The 24,140-nt window shown below is 38.5% G+C and overlaps 1 protein-coding gene across 2 annotated transcripts; it reads left to right on the top strand.

Annotated features, from left to right (window-relative positions):
• Nucleotides 1–1,834: 1,834 nt before the first annotated feature.
• On the top strand, nucleotides 1,835–22,669 carry usp53b (ubiquitin specific peptidase 53b). 2 transcript variants are annotated; one of them, XM_014989543.2, is made up of 17 exons: nucleotides 1,835–2,885; nucleotides 6,427–6,612; nucleotides 6,893–7,053; nucleotides 7,915–8,007; nucleotides 8,143–8,277; nucleotides 8,504–8,617; nucleotides 8,777–8,859; nucleotides 9,498–9,603; nucleotides 11,361–11,507; nucleotides 11,752–11,901; nucleotides 11,996–12,164; nucleotides 17,405–17,527; nucleotides 17,632–18,361; nucleotides 18,978–19,039; nucleotides 20,628–20,703; nucleotides 21,051–21,868; nucleotides 22,014–22,668. In XM_014989543.2, the coding sequence occupies exons 2-17, from the start codon at nucleotides 6,573–6,575 to the stop codon at nucleotides 22,088–22,090; spliced, it is 3,084 nt and encodes a 1,027-aa protein (XP_014845029.2). In that variant the 5' UTR covers nucleotides 1,835–2,885; nucleotides 6,427–6,572; the 3' UTR covers nucleotides 22,091–22,668. The 2 variants fall into 2 exon arrangements, with proteins under 2 accessions (XP_014845029.2, XP_087860307.1); XM_088004181.1 differs by having other exon boundaries at nucleotides 6,427–7,053; nucleotides 22,014–22,669.
• Nucleotides 22,670–24,140: the final 1,471 nt, after the last annotated feature.

Genomic DNA, 24,140 nt, shown 5'->3' with positions numbered 1-24,140 from the left:
AAAAAACTGCACTAAGTTTTCATCATGATCATACTGTATATTGTATGTACTTGAGCCATTTTGTTGCCATGTCCAAAACATCAAGTGTGTGAGTAGTTCAAGCAACAATGAAAGATGAAAGAAGTTCATTTTAGCTTCTTTTTTAAGTGCAAAACATTCGGTTATTCAGACGAAGCCTTGTGCCCAATGTGGGAAGCATTCACAGTGAGCAAAATCGTATTCATCAGGGTGGGTCAATCTGGAAATCAGTGATGAAAGAGACATTTTACAGCAAAACTTTTCACATTTTGTCGTGTCACAAGCACAGATTTAATGTATTTTATGGATGTTTTATGAAACAGGCCACCACAAAGCAGTGTATACCAATGTAGTGAAATAAAAATGATGCATGGATTTCAAAATTGTTTACACATAAAGGTCTGAAAAGGGTATATGTGGATTTTAACTGTATACACTTTTAACACACGTCAATCTGCGTGTTTGTAATAATAGTCCTGCTGGAATGTAAAATTCTGCCCCACTTCCAGATTTTCTCACATGATTGATCCATGATTGTTGTAACATTCACGTCCCAGTGGGGGTGAGGGAAGATCCGCAGGTTAGTGGAGGTGTCTGAGATGCTGCCCTGGGTGGTTGCCCATGTCACCCATATCTGAAACAGCCACTGCAGCTAAAATGCAAGAGAAGGAGATAAACAGGATGAAGTTCCCAGGGGACAGGCTTTAGGATGAGTTAAAACAAATGAAGGCATGAGTTACATTAATCAGATAGAAATTAGGAATATTTACTTTTGGGATATTTATGGTACATGGTGGAAAGTAAATATAACCACAGTAAATGTGGTTTTGCGTAATGTAATTTTTTAATAATAATAATAATAATAATAATAATAATAATAATAATAATAATAATAATAATAATAAAGAATCTTTAGGAATCTACAACAAAACTGACACGTCTGTAGTGACTGCACGTGGATTGTACAGTGACATTACAGCTTGGCAGTTCACAGAAACCTGCAAAAAATAAAAATAAATAAATAAATAAAACAGACATATCTATCTCCAAAAATAGCCTTTAGAACATCAGTATTGACTTTGACGGCTGATCTGAAAAGAGTTCCGGTGTTCCATATCCGGCGAGACAAATATCAACTAAATTTTTTTTCCCCCTCTGCAGACATACTTTATAAATAATACAAAAACGTCTCTTTATGTGTCCCGAGGGAGGTTTCAAGGTTTATAGCACTAACACATTTGACGTTAAAAAATATGCAGTGTCACTAAAATAAGCCAGCAAATTCTTTGTGTTTTTTTTCACACCCCATTCCTCCCTACGGATTGCACATCCTTGTCTCTTTCACATAAATGTTTTAGTGGGAAAGAAAATATTGCGCATGTCTTCCAATCTTTAAACGAACAGAAACGTTTCTGGTTGCTTTTTGTTCTCTTGCAGTCGCTGCCACTGTTGAAATTGATTTGGACTCTGAGATAGTTTACATAAAACCCAACGAGGGCATCAACAAATTTACCTGATATTGATTCATGATTGATTTTAGTTCTCACATCCCATTATTTTGTTATTAACTAAGTGATAAACTCAGGTCAACTCATTTGATCTTAGTTTTTGCCAAAATGACTTTGATTCAGATTTTTTGCAGCTCTTTCTTATCCCCACATATGCAAATGTGCAAAAGATACAAAACATTAGAGTTTCACATTTAATTATATTAAGAGTTAAACTTTAATGGAAGAAATGGTCCCCACATATACATTTTATGTAAACTATCTCAGAGTCCAAGTCAATTTCAACAGTGGCAACGACTGCGAGAGAACAAAAAACAACCAGAAACGTTTCTGTCCGTTTAAAGATTGGAAGACGTGTGCAATATTTTTGTGTGTTTATCTGGGCATCACTTTTTAAAACCTTTCTGTATCTTTGTATTTTAGGGAGAAGCACCAAAATCTGTTAGAATAAGACACACAGTTCAGCGGGACTATTGCTGACTGCAGCTTGCATCAGCTTCTTTTAGTCCTCCTGTCTCCACTTATAACCTGCGAAGCTCTGCAGCCTTTCCCTGCCAGGCTCTCCATCTGCCCCATTTTTTTTCCTTTTTTTTTTTTGCAATACCCTGTCTTGCTTACTGCAGCATCAGAGTCCCTCAGATATCGACAGTGCACAGTTACAAATTTCAAAAGCTCAATAGAAAATTGTGATAACAGATCAGTGTCTATCGCACTTTATATACCTTGTGATATAAATAAAAAAAAAAGCAAATTTATTGCTCTCATTTGTTCACTTCAGTTTTTCCCTTAAAATTTGAATGTTGATTTGACGTTTCACTGAGAACATCTCCACCAAACAGGAAGGGGTTAGTCCCCACAGTACTGCATGATTATGAAACCAGTGCGGTCATGTGATGTCTTCTCTCATCACCATCATGACAAGTTGGAAGTCTGACCTTCCTCCGGCACACAGTTTTCCATGCAGGGACTGAGGATTGCAATGGAGCGGCAGTGCACTTGAGGCTACACTAGGGGCGGAGTTTGACCTCTCAAAATTTCAAAACATCACTAATCCGCGTCGGACATTCTGGCACAGGCCAAGCATCGGTACAGCATTTTCAGAAAAAAAAAAAAAAAAAAAAAAAAGGAGGGAGAGAAATTTCGTTTCCTACACGGTCGGTACCACACCGAGGCTGGGGAAGGAGGAGTTGGGAATGCTGCACGGTAGTACCGCTACATGTTCCCCGGATCTCACATCTGCAGTGATTCCTGCCCGGGTTCGTTATCAGCATTCCGGGAAAAAGTCGCGGGATTTGGCGCGTTGACAGCTGGAGCGCCCTGCAGACTTCAGTGGAAGAGACCCGACCGCCGCTGTTGGAGGTGAGCGCAGCGGCGTTTGGTTGCCTTACTGGAGGCAGAAATGCAAGTTGCGGCATATTTATTTCTGGCGGTGTAGCTGAGCAGGAGCTGGAGAGTGTAGAAGGGCTGTTCTAACACTAGGAGTAAGAATCCTACAGTGGCAGCGCGCTGGTTGAAGCTTTTATGAGCTTAAAAAGCAGAGAATTACAGGATCCGATCATTAAATCTCGTTCAATAAAGTATACATGCCCCCTGCTTGAACCAGAAAGCAAAGATGCTCGATTATCGGAAACATTTTAGGCCTTTAAAAGCGTCACATGGTAGGTGCTTAACACGTAAAGTAATACTAAACCATTTGACTTTCTGGTGGACACATTGGTACACAAAAATATAATAATAAAACAGCTTTGATTAAATTATATTCAGTATAGGTTAATCTTATTTTGTGCAGCTTTGTTGAGCTACATGTTTATATTTGATCATACTTATGTAATTTGAAGTTTGTCAAGTAACTTTCCTTTATTAATCCAGCCATTTATTCTAATCTTGCACTATAAAAACTGTTGAGTTAAAACCAACCTAGTCCTGGATAATGTAAGTATCAATTCAACACAAATTATAAGTCTCATATAGTGGTTTTTAACCACCCCAACAAAGTCAATTATCTTTAATTATAGTACTGAGAGTGAGATGGAAAAAAAAAAAGTTAAATAAAAATATTTTAATTTTAGCTTATTTCTTTATTAAAAAGGATTCGGGAAAAAAAAAAAAAAACTAAGACAGAACCCTCCCCCCCCCTCCAAAAAAAAAATAAAATAAAATAAAATAAAAATTTATCAACTATTAAAATTAAAAAACAAAACTCATAAAACCATATAAAATATTTGTTTTTTGTCCTCCTCAGGTCAGGGCATCCTTTGATTAAGTTAATTGAATTTCAGAAATAATACAACTAAAACAGTAGTGCAAAAATGAAATTGCAAGACAACAAACTTTATTTGGAGACTTAGGGCAACATATGAGCATTGACCATAGTGCTATGGTGCTAAGTACAGGTCTTTGTGACGTGAAAACAGAAACTACAGTAAATGTGACATAAATATTACACAATTCAACAGAAAAAACAAACATATATGTCGGGGAGGGGAATTAAAATGCTGCAATGTCCTTTTTGCGTTAGTTTGCATTGCCTTATTTTCATTGCAACAACCTTCAACTAAGGTTGTCAAATGGTAGTTTTGTTAAACCACCATTTGAAACAATATATATTCAGTGTTCTTCAGTTGGACTTTATCAGAATCCCACCCACCTGCCTTTCCTCCTATCAGTTTGTGAGGACATCTCTTATACACAATCATCTTTAGGTGACCTCCATTTCTATCATTTTGTAACTGTTTCAACTGAAGCAGATCTTTTGTTCACTTGAATGCATTCTTGGACTCACTGATGCTCACAAATCAGATTCTTAAGACCATGACATGTTACTTGGCATGTTTCCTGCAGTTACTGATTACTATCTTCACTTAGCCATTGTAAATACATAACATGTTGAATTTTGTTGTATTCTTCTCCTGACTGATACCTTTATGTATGGGTATATTGTTTTAAACATGTGTAGCCTCTCTGTAGACCGTGGTTTCTGGTAAAAGATACAAATTAGCATCTCAGAAAATATATAAAGCATTTGAATTATTTTTCCTCCTTACTAGACCCACGTTAATTGACTGCAGATGTGAAGTCCAAAATAAAAAATAAAAATAAAAAAATATATATATAAGTGGTTTAAATATGAATTAGCTTAAGGATAAATATTTGAAACATGTAGGAAAAAAAGTAAAACTTTACGTGGAAAAAATTAGTAAAATATTCATTATGATACCTTGTTTACTAAAATCTGGTATACAAGTGAAGTTTACTGTTGCATGTTAAAGGCTAATGTAATTTTATATGAACAACCTTGTTTTTCACTGTGAACTAATGTCCTAAGAATAATACACTGACTTCAAGATTATTATACAATATTATTTTGTCATATTTGTGCTTATTATTTGATTCTGTTGAATCAAGTTGTTGCATTTCTCACAGTGGGGGTCTGTAGTTAATGATGTGCCTTCTTGTAGCTTTTTCTACTAATCCAACACAGTCCCAATTACATAAACCAGGAATTTGGGTTAATAAATATCCCAGTTGTTTTTTGTGTGGCACACTAGACCACTGGAGGCTCCCTCTAGTGGTACTCTGAATACCAGAGATTATTTTGTATCAAATATCTGTACAATAAACACAAAGTGATGTAGAAACAATGAGGTTTCGTAGACAGTAAGATATGTTACCCACATTGATCTTTCCTTTATCAAAACAATTCTTGAGAAGCTGAGAAAAACATATTTCAAGAATGTCTGGTATGAAATGAAGCCATTAAAAAGAAATGTGTGCAAATGGCTAGTTAAACTGCGTTGTATTTTGTTTCTGAAGTCACAATTTCAATTGAGGAATGACATCAAACCCAACTTAACTCTGCTCCGATCCCAAGTTCAAAATGCAGAGGGATTTACTAGATTATTATTAACTACTGACCAAGTTTCTGACTGTTAGCAATGTGAGCTAATAATAGTGTGTTTATCTGAAAATATCCAAATGTTGGCCACACCTTTAACTAAAGATGGTTAAACAGTACTGAGAATATGAAAGACTGAGTGAAATAAAAATCATTAGGAGAACAATTAAACTGCATTTTATATGCAGTGCAGCCATCTTGGATTTTGAGGTTGGGAGTTGGTGAGAAACCTCAGACTTCCCCACTTGAAATTCCCACTGCTCTGTTCAGCTCCACAACTAGAAGCATGGCAATTTCAACTTCTAAATAAGAATGGACCATCCATTTGAGGTTGATTTAAAGTCTTACAAGCAGTTAATATCATGCAAAATATTACTCTCTTAGCATCTTAATTTAGGGTAAATCTAGATTACATGGTCTTGGGGCGTCACCAATGATATTCCTGTGTGAAACAACAATCTTACCCTAAAACAATCTCTCAAGCAAAGCAATGCAAGATTTCAAAAAAATATAATACTTTTTTTTAAAAAACAAAAATAATATAAAAATAATAAAAGAACATACATTTTCCAGTTTAGGGCACACTTTACATCCTCAGACGTAATTTCACGATCAAAAGAATCATCCTCAAAGAACGCGGTGATAAAATAATATGCTTTTAGGGTGTTCAGATATCAGAATGCAGTTTTTATCTTAAAAGAGGAAGATTAAGAGCAAGCTGCATGACTCAAACAGTAGCAGACAAATGTTGAACAAGTCATTGAATGTGAGCACAAACAGATGTTGCTAAAAGGAACCAGAGCCTATTTGTGAGCAGACTTGCATTTCTTTAAAGTTTGAAAACAGAAATTTGAGCAAGATCCGTGCATTGTCTGTGAATGAAGATAAGAAATTATTAGTGCATGATGTATATAAACCTATTAGTATGCATTTTCTTCCCAAATGTATGGCTGTCTTAGGGTTTAAAATTCGTTTAAATGCAGCCCAGCTCTCCCTCTCCTCCAGCTGCTGTTCAATGCCCAGTAGCACGTGTCTTAGCCTGCCCTGTGGCTGATCCTGGACATGCTTTCCACGAACCGCCGTGGAGGTGCGTGGGGGTGAAATGGACGGAGTCAGTGGCCACACCCAACAACCAGCTCCCATGTTCCAGCATGTCCGGCTGCAGCAAGTCTCCTGCCAATTCTGGAGAAGGTTGGTGGCAGGGATTCCTCTCTCACAGACCACCAGACTGGTGATTCATGTTACTGACATAATGAACTGTGTTGAAGATGAACCGGATTAATCGTCTAAGGCCCCTGTCATGTCACGAATCAATTGTCTGTTCATGTCACAGCAATGAAAGCCCTTGCTTTACAGAATGCGTGCACAATCAGTGGGTGTCATCCTTCCAGGATGAGAACGCTGTTGGATACAGCACAAACTGTTTCTTTGTACCTCACTACAAAGGATGCAAGCAGAGTTTTTTCTTCAGCTGCAGGTTCTAACTCCATGGCATGGGTGAAGAAGTTCAAAAAAACCGGAGGAGGCCTGAAGAAGTCCTACCAACCTGGGAGCATGGTGTCCCTCGCGCTAACTAAAGGTCTGCTGAACGAGCCTGGCCAGAACAGCTGCTTCCTCAACAGCGCTGTTCAGGTGAGAATCAGCATTTATTATTATTATTATTTTTTTTAACTCCCACATGGAGTGAGTTTACCACTATTTTTATTTTATTTTTTTTTAATATTGTTTTAACGACGAGTCTGACTTGCTGCTGAATTCCGCACACACCAGCAATTCAGAGGTAATTGGCCTAAAAATCGCTAGCAGCTGAGTGAGCTGCTGTGTTTTGTGTTAGAGTTGTGTGGGTTTGGCTTAACTCGCAGGCTTTGTTCGCTACACAAAAAGCTGAGACACACCAATCGATTGGCCAGTGTCTAGAATCAGCTCAGCTCCGGCTTCATCAGCCGGGGTTGCCAAGCAGTCAAGCTAGAGACAAACATAGTTAACTCTATCAAATGAACCTATGAATAGCAGTTCAGAAATCACTGAAGTCAGTTTGTAATGCCTGCAAGAGTTTGGGTTCAAAACAACAGATTTTTTAAAGATTTTTTTAAGGAGCTGAACTAAGAATGATAAAAAAAAAATACAAAAAAATTACAAACCAAGCGGAAAGGAAAAACACCGATGTCAGGAATTTAAATCCAAATGGACAAAGAATAGAACATATGAAAAAACATGATTGCTAGCGTGGTCAGACACTGCTGTGGGATGGCATCGTATTCCTTTATCCGTCAATGTGGTTGTGTTGGTCAGTTAGAGCCCGCAAATGTGCAGTGGAGTTGTGGTCAGGACTATTCCAAACAATTCCCTTGCAATTTCTAGAAATAGTCAATTAACAAACCCGACGTCCAGTCAGAAACTTGTGTGACTAATCTGTATTGTAGCAGTGCTTTCAGGTTTTTGAATGAAATATTTTTTATTTCCCATCATCGATCTAATTTTGAACCTCCACAGGTCCTTTGGCAGCTGGACATCTTCAGGAGGAGCTTGAGGCAGCTTTCTGGGCACTTTTGTCTCGGTGATGCCTGTATTTTCTGTGCATTAAAGGTAAGGTTACTTAAAAAATCGAGATAGAAAAACTTTGAGTTAGCTAAGGGTTTTACATATATTATTGTTTTATTTATCTCAGATACATAAATATTTCTCACAAAAAAAAAAAAAAAAAAAAAAAACCTCTTTCAGAGTATATTCAACCAGTTCCAGCAGAGCAGAGAGCGAGTCCTGCCCTCCGACAGCCTGCGAAACGCCCTCGCTGAAACCTTTAAGAACGAGCAGCGCTTCCAACTTGGGCTGATGGACGACGCTGCCGAGTGCTTTGTATGGTGCCACTTTGGCTTTTGTTCAAAATAATATTTCAAGGACCTTTCTCCCTATTTGTGTTTCATAAAATACTAAAATTCTCTTTGGTATTTCACTTTATATCTAAACGTTGGGCGTAGGACACAAAAATAATTTAGCTTTATTTTTTACCTTGTGTATTGGATTTGTGTTTGCAGAAATTTGACTGGTATCTTTTTAATCTGCTCCTGTTTCGCACAAACAGGAGAACATCCTGGAGCGAATTCACTTGCACATAGTTTCAGACACACCAACCGACGCGTGCTCATCCAAATCCTGCATCACCCATCAGAAATTCGCTATGATGCTTTACGAACAGGTAAGTAAAGTCAGTAACAACATGAACTCCTGTATTGTACTGAATTCTGCTTTGAGTGAACCAAATGCTGTGTAGAAAATACGGATATTGTTACTAAATGTAAAATTAGTCTCTAAATCTTTTATGTAATTTAATATAGCGACATGCTGTGTTTCACAGTTTGTGTGCCGTTGTTGTGGTGCATCTTCGGATCCACACCCGTTCACAGAGTTTGTTCATTATGTATCGACCACGGCTTTGTGGTGAGTACAGTAACATATATTCAAACATTTTCATGTTTTAACCAGTAGAAAGCAAATAAAGGTTGATTAATAGACTCATTAATATGTATATTATTACTACATTACTTCCATGTTTAAAAGGGGAAAACGGCAGGCTCCTTATTACAGCCAACTAACCAGCAGTGCTCAGCAGCACTGTGTTACTTTATATTTTAAACTCCGGCTACTACGACATTTTCTTTTTTTATCCCACCAAAATTATTTTCAGCTGTCGTAACAGTATAAAATAAAACTACTGTAATTTTCAAGCCATTACATTTTTACAAAAATAGACATAACTTGATTCATGAAACCCTTCTTATGCCTACTGAGAGCACTGTTATTGCAAATAAAATCAGAGAAATACACACACCTATGGAGAGTGTAAAGAAACACAGTTTCTCAGTTAGGAAAATGACATTTTGTAGTTTAAGAAAACTATAGTTTTTTCATACTAAATGTCTCTTTTACCGTGTTTATTTATAGAATGTGAGTTTATTTAACCTTTTCCAACAGTTTTTACAGCCTATCTATAAATTTAAAAAAATAGAAATATAGAATATAGAATTAACCGCAAACAGACTATAATCTATAGAAATACTGTGCATCTCTGTGCTCAGTCAACAGGTTGACCGGACACTGGGGAAGAACGAGCGTCTCAGGTCAGACATGTTTGGGGAACTGCTGCAGGCGGCAAACAGCACTGGTGACCTCCGAAGCTGCCCTGTATGTTATGCTCTTTTCTTTTTTTTTTTTTTGACTTTTTGGGAAAACATGTTTACAGTCATATTTATTAAATTAGAATATGTTCAGACGAGGCTGGTTTGTCTGATGAAAAGTATTTTTGAAGATAACAATCCTTGAGCAGGTATTAGACATTTTTTTCGTCAAGCTCATATTATACTGACCTCTTCAATAATTTATGATCTTATTAAAAAAAATGATTTATTTCAGTAACTTGATTCACTAAACGAAACACATTAATTTCTTCCTTCTATTTTGCTTAGAGCTAATGAAGACACTGCATTTAAAATTAGAATGTTACATCAGACCAACAAAAAAAAAACAAAAAAACATTTTATGGAGAAATCTGGGCTTAATGAAAAGTATGTTAAAAACTTGGTGAAAGGTTATTTCGAAAACGTACTTTTAATCTGACTAATTAGTCTCCTCAGACCAGAGATTCTAACTTATTGATTATGACTGCATGCTTTAATGTGAGGCCGCTCCGTATGTTTGTATTTTTAGATGTTGCGTCAGACATCCAACTGAATTAAAACATTAATGAAAGCTAAATATTAATAGTTAGATTATCCGTTTCACAGTTTCGTGGCAACATAAGGGAAACTCAGAGATGATTCTTCCAGTGGTGCAGAGTACTGTCAGTGTTTTCCACCTTAGTGCAACTCAAGGACTGAAAGGAGACAGTGCAAAACTAGAGTAAGGGTAGAAATAGTGTTAAGGCTTATCCTTGTTTTTCTCTCATCTGAATTTCCTCCCTTTGCTTCCCTTTCAGCTCGTATTAGCTTAGTGAAGCTTACTGCTCTGTTCCCACGAATCTTCCTGAATCTTCTTCAGGTGCAGTCCGCTTCTAATGAAATGAGTTTGCCTATTCTTTTCTGCCTTTTCTATCCTCCGAGATAGAAAAGGCAGAAATACAGTTTTCAAATATGTATTTGATTTCACGTCAATGGAGCAGACATTAAGTTGTAAATCTATAAATTACATACTGTTTCAATAATGTCCTTCAGTTTTTTATTTGTGGGTTTCACCTGGGAGATTACCTTTAAATATCTTCTAAGGAATCAGATAACTAGTGATTAGAAACTGCATGACCAACTGAGGGGGAAGCCAACGTCCTGAGCTGTCGGAGTGACAATGCATGGAATACGGTGGGCTTGCTTGGAGGTGGAGGCTGGACAGCGCAGCATAACTTAGAACTGGCCTGCAGGAAATAGCGACACTGCTGCTGTTGTCAGCAGTGGATCGATTGTTTGATGATTCAAGTATGCATGCAGCTTAGAAACTCACAGTAAATAGACTGCTGTGTTTTTGTTTTTGACTACTACTTAATCAAAGTGGACATCCCGATGACAAAGCGGTTGTTTGAGTGTTTTATAGGGTTAGTTCATATGTTTTAAAGTGAGATCCTGCGACGTCATCTGCAATAGTTCCAGAAGTAAAAAAGTTGTCTTACATGTGCTTGTTGTACAGTAATGCTAACAAGTAGTCAGACAGATACCAATCATTTCACCTGACTAGCAATATCAAAGCACTAAAGCTGACACAAAAAAAACAAAAGCTAGCTGTTTTCAACTCTTTTCAAACTGTGTATGTAAAATTTATGCTTTCAGCATTATTTGAAATAAAAAAAATCACTTCTTATTTGTGAATCCAGTGTTTATGAGCTGATTTTTTTCTCCCCTGTCGATACATTAATGTTACTGTGGATAACAAAACATTTGTTGTCCAATGTTTTGCAGAGTGACTGTGGTCAGAGCATCAAAATCCGTCGTGTCCTCATGAACTGTCCGGAGATCGTCACTATTGGATTTGTGTGGGACGCAGAGCAGTCTGATCTCACGGACGATGTTATCAGGTCTCTTGGTCCACGTTTAAACTTGTGCGGGGTAAGAGCTGAAAAAGCCACCTCCCACGATTCAGTGCTTGTAAACGAAATATAACAAGTTTGAGTTCAAGATATGAATGTTAGTTTCACAAAACAGCAAAACATCGTTGATCCTAGTATGTGGGAACGTAACAGTTTTTCGGATGAGAGATCAATATCTGTCATTTTGCATACAAACAAACAGAAACTTGAACCTCAGTGGATTTAACGTCTGGCTGGGAGTGATCAAATGTACCGTCTTTCAGCTTTTCAACCGAGTGACTGATGAAAACGCCAAACGCAGCGAGCTACATCTGGTGGGGATGATCTGTTTCTCCAGCAAACATTACTCAGCTTTCGCCTATCACACCAAATCTTCAAAATGGATGTTTTTTGACGATGCCACTGTAAAGGAGGTTAGCATGTCTGCCATTAAGCCTTTTCAATCTTTTGTTATGACAATCCATTACATCCATTCTCTTTTCTAAGTTTTTTTTTCTTGTTTACTAGATTGGGTCCAAATGGAAGGATGTTGCTTCAAAATGTATCAGGGGGCATTTCCAACCTCTTCTTTTATTTTACACCAATCCTGAGGGGAGTCCAGTTTCTAATGAAGATGCACCACGACAAACCACTATGTGTCCTCATTACAAAGCCCAAGTAAATGGAGATCTGACCAGTAAGAAAGTCTTCCATTTGCTAGCATGACTGACAAAGACACTTAAAACATATACTTTTTGTTCTTTCTATAGCTGAATGGTATATATGTATTTACCATCACTGATTTGTCCTGAGACTTTTTTGTGTATATTTGCACATTTTGATAGTTTTTAATCCAGTGAAGTCAATAGAAACTCAAAAATTCAAAAAGAGTCACATTCTTGATTTTTGGTATCTTCAGTTTTAGAAGGATTTATGACAATTTAAAGCCACTCATCAGTTTTAGAGTAAATTCAACCATCATCCCAAAACCACATCAACTTGATATGACATTCTAATTACCATTGTTTCTTAATATTACAATAGTTAAAAAGTAGCATAACAAAAAGAAAGGATCTGCTGTAACTAAAATCATGAATGCAAATGGATTAAATTAGTCTAATATTATTTTATATGATAATTTCTATTTATGATGTATTCATCGGCTTATTGAAATTAGCTAATGTTCGAAAGAGGACAAATATCCAACTAAACATTTACTTATTTCTAATAGCAGGCAGGCAGTAGGAGCTTGAGATGGGATACACACGTCCTCTGTGCATGTATTGTGCAGCTGTATAATTCAGAGTTAAGGTACATGTTGCCCTTGGTGATCTTTGACGGTTTAAATATTCCTGTCTTACTTTTACTGCCTTCTGCTCATGTCTGTCATGACACATCAGAGACGATGCATTTAATGAAAAAAGAAACAAAAATTTTTAACGCCCAATCACAAGTTTTAATAGTAATTTTGGGTAACACTTTATTTGAAGGGGGTTGAATAAGACTGTCATGACACTGTCATAAACATGACATAACACCTGTCATGTTCATGAATAAGCCTTCATGAATATTTAAGACTGTTGTCATAAAGCGTCATTCGGTAAATTATGACACTTTTAATACAAAGTTGTCATTATTCAAAATGTCTTTGTTATGACAACTTGACATTAACCAAGAAATCATTACTGTTTAAACTTTACCTTTAATAACATAAAGTTACCTAATTTTTAAAGTGCAATCATTAATACTTTTATAACAAATTTATATCAGTAATGATTTCTTGGTTAATGTGAAGTTGCCATAACAAAGACATTTTGAATAATGTCAACTTTGTATTAAAAGTGTCATAATTTACCGAATTACACTTTATGACAACAGTCATAAATATTCATGAAGGCTTTTTCATGTTCACGACAGGTGTTATGTCATGTTTATGACAGTGTCATGACAGTCTTATTCACCCACCTTCAAATAAAGTGTTACCTAATTTTGTTTCCAACTTACTATGATAATGATATACTACTATTACTGCAGTAATTAAAATCAGTGACCATGAAAGGTTTACTGTGCAAGAGCATAGAACTGTGTTGCCTAGAACATCCCTCATGGACAATCTTGTGATCTCCCTGCTTTGGCTGCTTTTCAACATATTCTAATCTTTCACCATCCAATGTTGACACATAAGCTACCACTAAAATTGATGACATGAAGCACTCTGTGTGCAGAGTGTCTTTCTGTACACTGATCTTTCCAGACATCATTAATGAGAACAAGGAGGTAAATTTCTCTTTGTTTGTTTTTTTTAGAACACCGACACCAAATCAGACATTGAAGTGCCACTGAGGAAATATTCCTTTGAACTGATTCTGCATCAAATACAGAAGTGATTCTGCCACAGTAATGGTCGGGATTGTGGCATAAAGCTCCCAGAGAAAGACTTTCTATCCATATCTGATGGCCCAGACCTTGCATGAGGATGATGTCTCTGTTGCACGCAGATTACCACCCACGCCTAGCCCCTAATCCCCATTCCTGTGGCCAAACGCATCGTTGCTCTTACTCCTCCCCTTGATGTTTCAAACATTTGCCTCCATTATTTATCAGCTTGCTTATTTTTTTTTAGGAGGTGGTGGGGGGTGTTCTCTCTTGGATTGCTTCGCTTTTATGTGTTGCCCGGATATTTTGGCATGGGGAAGGATTCTTACTTTGGTGACAGTCAGGGTGAGTCAGTAACTGATTGTGGGTTTTTCACAGGAAATAAAAACATTGTCTGGCTCTCTGTATGCTGTTAATCACAATTATTTTCTTAAATTGATCGAATTCTGCTAAAGTTTACATTGCTTTGTTTCTTTAATTTGCTCTTTTGTCCATTATTACAAATGAATTGGTCTGACTGGCTCATACTGGAGTTCTTGCATAATTAGGGCTCTGCAGTAAGGAACCATGATGCACATGTGCATTAGTTAATTACTTGGCAGTTGTTAGGCATACAAAACTAGATCTGAGTCCAAAATGACTTTTCTAGGGAACTTCCTAAATATCGGCATCAGGCTACATAATCAGATGGGAATTTCCATCAGTGTTAGCATGTAACAGTAACACACGTAGTTTTCCCTATTACATCTTTGACAGAAGCTTTAGGTACAGAAGTGATTCTGCCACTTCCCACTAATGGTTGGGATTCATCTGTTCTCAAATTATCATCGTGTAATGTGTTTTTATTTTTTTGGACACTCTGATCAAGGGTCTTTTGAAAGTTGCAATATTGGCTGAGTAAAAATAGACGCAGCTGTAAACGGCGTCAGAGAAAATGATTTAATTAGGAGGAGGTGAGATGTGAAAGTGAAAGACAGCAGCTGTTAGATGTAACACGCTCATCTGAAGGCAGATGCTCGCAGTTCATGTTGTCGCTGCTTCCCTTCGTGACCTGCTTGCCAGGCGGAGGAAACACACCGCGGGCTTGGCAGCCGAGGCAGCGGAGGTGTGTTTTATCAAAGTTAATGATGCAGCATCTGTTCTTTTCTAAGACTGTTTTGTTTCCTATTTGCAGACGGACGGAAGGGATGGGAGATGGGATGTGTGATCTATAAAACTGAAAAACTGTTTGAGCTACTTCTATATTTGTCACGACTGACAAATTCTCTCACAGGAGTGGCACACTTTCATAAGACTTTACTGTCATGAAACTAATTGAGTTTAAAATTTATGTTGAAACTACATAATCATGTTCCTTATTTTGTTGGGTTTTATATGTTTTTTTTTTGTTTGTTTTGTTTTTTATAAAACAACAATCACAGTTTTTCTTTTATAAACTGTGATTAATCAGTTTATTAAAGACAAACGTCAACACATTACATCTGACCGGCAAAAGTATGTGAACCTAAAAGTGGATCATGCTTTCAAATCCTTCCTTTACAAGTTTAAGTCTGAATTTCTTGTTGTTGTTGCTCCACATGCCTTCTTTCACCCCGTTCTGAAGTGCAATTCAGTTTTGTTGCTGTCGCTTTAAATTCAAATGAGCCCTTTCACATCCTGCAGAGCGTTCCGCTCCGTCCTGTTCAGCCATTTTTGTAGTTCGATAGCAGATGTGTCAAACTACCCAAATGTTTGAAACATCAAGGGGGAGGAGCTTCTAATTCCCAAATTGATTAAAAGATGTCAACAACAGAAGGTAAAAATGGCAAAAACAATTTAAACTGTCGACGCGGTTCTGTCCTTCATGAGCTAAATGCTAACACACTAACGCTAACTTAACCAGAAGTTACGATGCTGCTGCTGTCAAAACAACGTCCAGGATGTCATATCAGCACACAGTAGATTGATGTCTAGAATAAGGCTTGTCATTTTAGCTCTATTTGAGGTTACCGCTTTGCCGTGTCTGTCATTTCCTTGGGCACAAGGAACTGACTCCATCAGATTAAGTCTTTTGGCAAATCCTTCCTGATTCTGGCGCTGAAGCACTTATCCTTGGAGTTTTTTGTGCAAACAGAGAGGTTTTTCCCCACTGATGTGGCTACATTTCTAAGGAAAATATATTTTAATTTGGCACTTCAAAGGGGTTCTGGTTTCTGGGGACGGTGTAATAAATTGTGTGAGTTATTGCACCCAACAACTGAACATTTTAACTCGTCTAGTTGTAGCTTTGGCATTCAGGAAGTTGGACTCCAGATTTGCTGTGAGAAGTAAAAAATGACTGATTCGGTAGATTACTTTAGCCAGACGTCCATGACCTTGATTAGTACTTTAGTAGTAAATGCTGTGACATAATAATTCAAAAACCATAAGAAGGAAAAGAAATAAAACTGAAAACAAACATAATATAAAGATAATCCTCACTGGGTTTTAGTGACAGAGCACTACTGTGTAACCAAGTGTTTAATAAAACCAGTCAAATTGTTTTTAATTATTTTCAGTAAAAAACATTTGTGTTCTGTGAACCTCAGAGGTTCATCATCAGGAAGACCAAACACTGCAGATTGAAGGTTGTGGAAAAAGAAGTAGTTGAAATGTTATATTGGTTGAGAACATCCAGCGCTCACAGAGCAATACAAGAAGAAAGTGTGAGGCTGAAAATTGCTGCTACTGAGGTTCAAATCCAGCACTAGAGTGACAAATAAAAAAAAAATAGTGCATTGGCCTTTTTATTCGACAATTGTGAATCCAACCATAAACAACTCACGCATGACATTTATACTTTATCAGACTTCTAGCTTGATTGATTCTCAAGTTTCAAGTGAAAATATTTATCATGGTGGCATACCAGTTTCTGTTTTTGACAGCTTAATTGCAACTCAAATAATATTTCTGATTGCATATTTTGCACCTGCATTTGATGTAAACCTTTCTCCTTTCTTTGCTCTGTCCCCAATATTTTTGTGAGTGTTTATTTACACCACGCAGGAAATCTGATAGGGATTAATTGTGGAAAATACTTAAGTCAAAATAAAATTGTGGCTCAAATCCAGTTAAATTAAAACAGCCTGTGCTTTTCTTGGCAGCCAGTTAACACATTGTCTCGGAAGTAAAAAGATTTATTAGTAAAATAAATGAAAACGAAATTTAGGGCTGGACTATATAAATCGCAAATGTATTGCCGTCACATTATCATTGTGTGCAGTATTAACAAACCGATATTGTCATAACTATTGGCTAATATATTCCACATGTAATGAACTTGCATTTACATGCAAATGTAAAATGGAGCAACATCAGATGCTCACACTGGACACAATTAACATTTTGCAAAGGTCACAGAGTGTCAGAAGCATGGATGAGGAAAGACGGAAGAAGAAATTCATATTTCACAACTGATGTCATTGTGTCAATATTTACCAAAATTATCGTCATTGCAGGATTTTCTACTGTGCAGAATTACTTTAAATGCAATATATTGTTTGTAGGACTTAAATTTATGTTTTTATTTTTTGTATTCTTCAGTGAAACATCCTTTTGGCAGCCCTAACAAATTTCAGGATCCCTTCATGGAGAATCTGCAAAGACCAGTTGAAACATCAAAAAAGGACAGGGGACATCGGAGAATCGAGCCTTCACCACACAAAGGTAGGCTCAGTGGACGGCAACATTTAAACAGGCAATGAGCATCGGACAGTCTGAATATCAGAGCAACGGTCGGGCTATTAATGACCTTTGTCAACCCTCCTCAGACATGACACACACAAGATCTTCATCCCCCCCAGAGAATGGGCCCCGGCCTCCTGTAGAGAAAATAAAGAACTCTCTGCGCTCTGAGAAGTCATCGAATCAAAGCAGAGGATCTCAGGAGCCCCACGGACAGTCGGGCAGTGCACAGAGTGGGGGACATGTCAGAAAGGCCAACGTTTCCCCAGGACGCAATGAGCAGGAGGGCAGTCACAAACACTGGGAAAAAGGAGGCAGCGGGAGCCAAAATAGGTCAAAGTCAACTTGGAGACCCATCAGGGAGGTGCTGAATGTAGACACGGTGCTGAATGAACTGGAGCAGCGACGGCAGCAGCAGCAGCAGCAGCAGCAGCAGGACAGCCCGCGGTGCAGCAAGCCTTCTTCCCAGGAGAGAGCGCGCACAGAACCAAGCAGGGAGCGCGAACACGCAAGAACTAGAGAGGAGCGCAAACAGAAGTGCTTAATGACAATTTATGAGGACGAGCAGCGGCACGAGACGGAGAGCCACAGCTCCGTGGAGTCAGAGAGCAGAGCCGGCCAGCAGAGAGGAAGCCGACTCAAGGCCGTTCCCAAGACTCTGCTGCGCAGCGACACCTGGACCATTCAGAGGACGGAGTCGGGCTACGAGAGCAGCGATCGACTCAGCAGCGGCTCCACCAATCCCGACTCACCTGGGGTCGATGGGTTTGGGCTCAGACCAGATCAGAGGTTAACACCTGAGATCCTTTTACAAAGGTAGGAGAGAAAAGTGCCATTCTGCAGTGGATTTAGTTTCACTGAAACATTGATTTGAACTTCAGTGTTCGAAAGCAATACTGAACGTAGTAAAAAAAAAAAAGAAAAACTACAGTAATAAGACATATACTCACTCAACAAGAAAGGAAAGAAATGCTTTCAAGGCTATGAGGTGGTAAGAACAAGAAGAAAGTTGTTTCGGGCCAGTACATTTCATGTTTAACAAGAACTCGAGTGCAGGACTCCTGGGAGGTTCTCCCTGGTCCCTCACACTGCAGCATTTGTTGCTACATGAACCACTTCAAATTTTTTGACAAATTACACAATAGCTCTCAGACACTACTCAAAGAACAAGGATATGATGTAAGAACAAAATGATGTCGTTTTGCAACAAATACAATGTTTATATTTAGAGATAAAGTTAGAATCTCCATCCTCTGGAGAAAAAAACCATGCAGACTGTTGTTTCAGTAATGACCTAAGCACGTTAACACCTATCCTAATATAATATAAAACAGTGTTCATTCACACACACACACACACACACAGTGATGAAAGAACGGTGCTGAATAATTGTTGACAACTCTCAGTTTTCTTATGTCGTCTTATTTTTCAGTCAGCTGCATCAAAGGGAAGCCGATGCAAAGTCAAGTATGACATCATCTTTTTCCCACAACGGTAAGCCCGAAGGTTTATTTTGCTTCAAAAGGGTTTGGAGCTGAGTTATAGAGCCCCAGCTGATTATAAACGCAGTACGGAAAACCACAACAAAAGTATCTGGATCAGTTCCTCGTCAAATCCTACTGATCACTTTGCCATGACCTCCTTCCATTTTCTACCCCTCTGATGACTGTTGGGTGCTGCGTGTCAGCCTACCTGATTGCACCTCAAAGTTCCTCATAGTACAAGTGACTCATCAGGTTTTGCAGCAGCACATTTCCAACACTAGTTGGTATTAAAGAGCAAAATTATTGTCTTAAGTAACTTTTCCAAACTATTTAAAGAAGTTTGTCCTGCATGTTTTATTCTGTGAACATCCTTCATTGGATCTATTTATTACCCTTTCATTTGCTTGTTTAATTCTTTTTTTTTTTTTTCTGTGGCAGGTTTTTGTTCTTTTTTTTTTCGGTCCGTTCACAGAAACCAAACAGCTTTTCCTCTGGTATCTAGTCAGATTTAAGAGACATCAATTCGAGCCAAAAGTAAATTGCTGAAAAAGGAAAGCAACTAATAAAATATGCCACCAACTTAAGATGTAAAACAGACCTCCTGATTTAAAGTAGAGCAGAGCAGCAAATGTCTGGCAGGAAAAGGTGAGTTCCTTTTCTCATCCGCGGAACCTCGCGGAAAAGATTTAAAGCAAAGAAACAAACACGTTCGTTCATTTAGTCTGGTATGTACAGGCATGATTTGCTTTCTGTGATGTTTAGACAGCCTCATGATCGCTCCTGTTTCTTTAAGACTTGTAAGTTTTAGTGTGATCTGCACTCAGTCCTGACTGTGTTTGTGTAACAGAAGATCGCCGAACATCTGGGTTGATTTCTGTGCCTGAACTTGTTATTTAACCTCCGGCCCCTGTCTGCCCGGCACTGGCATTAATCTGATGATAATCCCACAAAAGCTCAGATGGCGCAGCTGGACACGGTCGCTGATCATTGTCATAAATAGCATTCTGTTGCATGTACTGTCCTGCTCTATCTAAATGAATCAAGACTTTATGCGTTAAGAGGTTATGGCCGCTTGCAAGAGCAATGCCCAGTATTTGAATCAACCTCTAATGGGTTAAGTTGAAAAAAATATATATGTTTAAGAAAATGTGCTTTCAAAAGGCAGTAAATCAGCATCAGGGTGTCTCTTGCTGTTGACAGGTCAGAACATTGTGTCTTAGAATGGCTTGCTGCCACCTAGTGGACATAAAGAATACAGCATTTACTATGTGCGCGCCTATCTTACAGTTACGTAAGCGGATCAGGCTCAAATGTTTAAACTGCAATATTTTTGATATTTTAGACCAAAGGTCACACTTATATCTTATGGGAGCTCTGAGTTTATTCTCAGAATTCTGCATATTCAGAGAAAAATTCAAAGGAAAATTAGATTCGTCCCAGTGACTAATCCTCATTTTCATTCATGTCCTTGTGATCATGAACAGAATGTACCTCTGATGAAACAAACCCCTCTGAAAGAGGATTTTAATCACAAATATGTTTTTTTCTTGTACATTTTCATTCCTTTCTTTTTCCTTTTTTCTCCCTTTTTTTTCTAGGTAAACATCCAACTAAACCTCAGGGGAACCACGATCAAGTTTTACTTTCTCAACTAAAGTGCAGTCCAAGTTCAAGGTAGTGTTCTTAAAATGATAGGTTTTTATTTAAGAAAAAAATGTGTTGGTAATTATAGTATATTGCATTTTAGATTTTTATTTGGTCAAAACTTTTGCTAATTTCTCTTTTACTTCACAGCAATGAAGGGCTTTGTGATGGCCTGTTATGTAAAATCCCGCAAAAATACATACATATGTGTGTGTGTGTGTGTGTGTGTGTGTGTGTGTGTGTGTGTGTGTGTGTGTGTGTGTGTGTGTGTGTGTGTGTTTAGTTTTAAGATGAAGAAATATAAATTTACTGGTGCATTACAGACACATTTACATGTCTGTATTAAAATGTATTTACCTGCTTTTTCTTTCTTGTAGACAGAGATCAAAACACACATCTAACACCTCTAGAAAAGCGAAGGGTTCAGAGAAGAGCTCGACTGGTTCAGAGAGCCGGCAGAGTGAGCACCAGGAGCCGAGTGCCTACCGAGGGCACAGCGGGGAGAACACAACCCCGAGACACATCACAAAGACCAGCAGCTCTGAGTGGAACAGCTCAGACGATCTCGTTCTCTCAGAATCCGAGGACAGAGAAAGCACTTATTTGTCCAGTAACAGTGAGGCTGTCACCTCTGACTCCCCGTGCCCTCACATTGACCTGCCATACCACCCGCCTAGCAGCGCGACAGCAGAAACTCAGCTCGCTGCCACTGGGTCGCCTCACCTCCAACCCAACCTGCAGGCTTCTTCGCTCCACGGCGAAGCGAGCCACGCTGCGTTTCGCCCCCGAATGCTTCAGGAACCCTTCCCATCGAGCCCTCGCCTCTCTCCCTCGTCCTACGTCAGCCCCAAAAGGAGGCCCGACATTTCGGGCCTCCGAACCTTTTCGGACGCGAGCTCGAAGTCAGGCTCGGACCCAGAGAGGAGCACTCAGTCGTCGTGCGAGAGCGAGGAGAGGCTGACGGGCAGCAGAGCGGATGAGGCGGCACAAGCTCCAGAGGTTTCCCTGACGACGTACTTTAACGTGGACAACTGCATGACGGAAACGTACCGCCTCAAGTACCACAACCAGAGGCCTCTGGTCCTCTCTGCCACAGTGCCAAGGACAGCTGCTGAGAGTGAGCGCAGAGATAACAGCCACACACTCCCCAGTGACGCACACTCACATGACGTGCCAAAAGCCCGACCTGAAACAAGTAAGACTTAGAAAAAAAAAAACTATTCAAACAGAGCGAAATAGCTGCATAAGATAGTTTTCTGTTATTCTGATCAGCATATGCCCAGAGAACTTTCATAAAGTACATTTTTAACAACAGAGATCTCGTCTTTCTTTCTGCACAGGCCATAATAGCAATAAACCCACTGCAAAATGGAAGCCAGTGACAGCCAAAGGACTGGATGAGCGAGGTTTTTTATGAGTGTTGACTTGGTAAGTTTTGTTTACATGGACGGACAGTGCGACTGGATGCCAAAGAGTTTACAGAATGGAAAAAAATGTTCAGATGCCCCCCGACGCCTCCAGACTGGGTGGAATTTATTTATGCAAGCTTGTCACATAAATACAACCTACTTCTAAATGCTGTAGTGTGTTGTTTGACAGATTATCAACTATCATGTATATCTTCCACTGTCCCGTGGTGTTAAGACAATGAAATCTGTTTTCAGTTTGCACAAAGCGTTGTTTAGTTTTTAGTTATTTTTTTATGACACGTCATGGCAGCTTTATGTCATTTAGTTTTATTGGTGGAGGAGCTCTGCTGAAGGGCTGAAGGCCGGACGAAGCTCAAACAACAGCGAAGGCCAAATGTTTTCATACCCCTGGCAGATTTAGCTTTAATGACATTTTTAATAAAGATGCTTGTTAGGAAATATGAATGATAATAAAGTGACAAAAGGAATATCAATTTGAAAAAAAAAAAAAAAATATATATATATATATATATATATATATATATATATATATATATATATATATATATATATATATATATATATATATATATATACATACATACACACACACACACACACACACACACATATAATTTGCCTGTTATTACAGGTAAATTATTTTTCATGTTCCCACTAGTATTTTGACAATTTATTTCTGGTGTTGACCTCCGAGTCTTGGAGGGTTAAAGGTTTCCTGGCATCAGCCTGATCTCTAACTAAATAGTCTCTTTCAAATTCAATATGTTGGTAAAATTAGAAGAGTACTAAATTTGTTAGGGGTTTAAAAACTCTGGTATTAACTACACAACGGTGTAACTATTTGATTCCCTTTTGATCTTGTTAGTTTGCTCATTTGCAAACAAATGAACAGTCTAATTTATTTGGTAGTTTGATTCCAGTGTAGAAGGACAGCATGTCATATAATGTAGTACATAGTTACTCACTAGTTGTTTTGCTGCTAAGGGAAGTAAATGATTGTTCCTTCAGTAAATTAGAATTAAACACACAAAGTCCCCACTCATCTCAAGGAACTTTGACCCGTTTGGTCATGAAAAGAAAAAAACCTCTTCATTTTCTTGGCAAGTCAAAGATTCAGCTCCCTCCAGATTTTACTTGACAACCTGACTGTAATTCTTCTTTAGCCACTCTTTTGTTAACATTGCTGTATGTTTTGAGTTGTTTTGTGGGCAGCACCACGGTGCCATTTTTAGCTCTGTTGTCTTGCAGCAAGAGGCTGGGGGATTGCATGGAGTTTGCATGCGTCTCATTGCATGCTCTCTGGGTAGTTTGGCTTCCACCCAAAGTCCAGTGAAAAGCATGGCAAGTTAATTGGTCTCCCCCTGCCCCCATTGCTCTTAGGTGTGTGTGCATGGTTGTTTGTGTTTTCTGATGATCGACTGTGACCTGTCCAGTGTGTCTCACAAACATTGACCGCTGTTACGACCCAGCTCAGCCATGGGGAGGGGGAAGTAACATTAAAGAAACCTGTAACAGTTAAAGGTTTATTGTTTGGTTTTGACAAAAATTTAAAGGTAAATTAACAACAATCAAAATGTAGGGACTTACAACAAAATGTACTAAATAAAACAAAATCCACAAAACAATCAGAGTTGTAAACCAAAGATCTTAACCAAACAAAAATGGACTTTCAGTACAGGTTAAACAAAAACAAACTTCAAATCTCTAACAGAGATACAAAGATCCCCCACAGGAACAAGATGAGTTACACAAGCTATCAAAGCTAACAAAAGCTGTCAAAGCTATCAGAGCTATCAGAGCTAACAAAGCAAGTTTGCAGTAGTCAACCAAACACCCAACAAAGTGGCTGTCTGAACAAAGAAACAGCCAGACCTTCCTCCAGGAAGTCTGGGGTTTTAAAAGGGAGGCCTCTTCAGGGATTGGTGGAGCTGGCAATTTGTGAGCCAATCGCTGTAGGCCTCAGGGAGCGGCACCGCTGCACCCACTTCCACTTCCAAGTGGAGTCAACTTGATTAGAGGCTGCAGATATACAGAAAA

This window comes from Poecilia mexicana, unplaced genomic scaffold (genome assembly GCF_051168715.1).
Source record: "Poecilia mexicana isolate PSO_F unplaced genomic scaffold, ASM5116871v1 scaffold_1, whole genome shotgun sequence".
In the NCBI taxonomy this organism is placed as follows: domain Eukaryota; kingdom Metazoa; phylum Chordata; class Actinopteri; order Cyprinodontiformes; family Poeciliidae; genus Poecilia; species Poecilia mexicana.
Note: the sequence above shows the minus strand (reverse complement) of the source record. Positions and strands in the feature narration are given on the sequence as shown.

Excerpts from the sequence above, each read along its gene's own strand:
- usp53b (XM_088004181.1), top strand. The coding sequence starts at position 6,757 with ATGAAAGCCCTTGCTTTACAGAATGCGTGCACAATCAGTGGGTGTCAT. Across the intron at positions 8,278-8,503 it reads ACGACGCTGCCGAGTGCTTT|GAGAACATCCTGGAGCGAAT; the intron begins GTATGGTGCCAC and ends TCGCACAAACAG. Across the intron at positions 8,860-9,497 it reads GTATCGACCACGGCTTTGTG|TCAACAGGTTGACCGGACAC; the intron begins GTGAGTACAGTA and ends CTCTGTGCTCAG.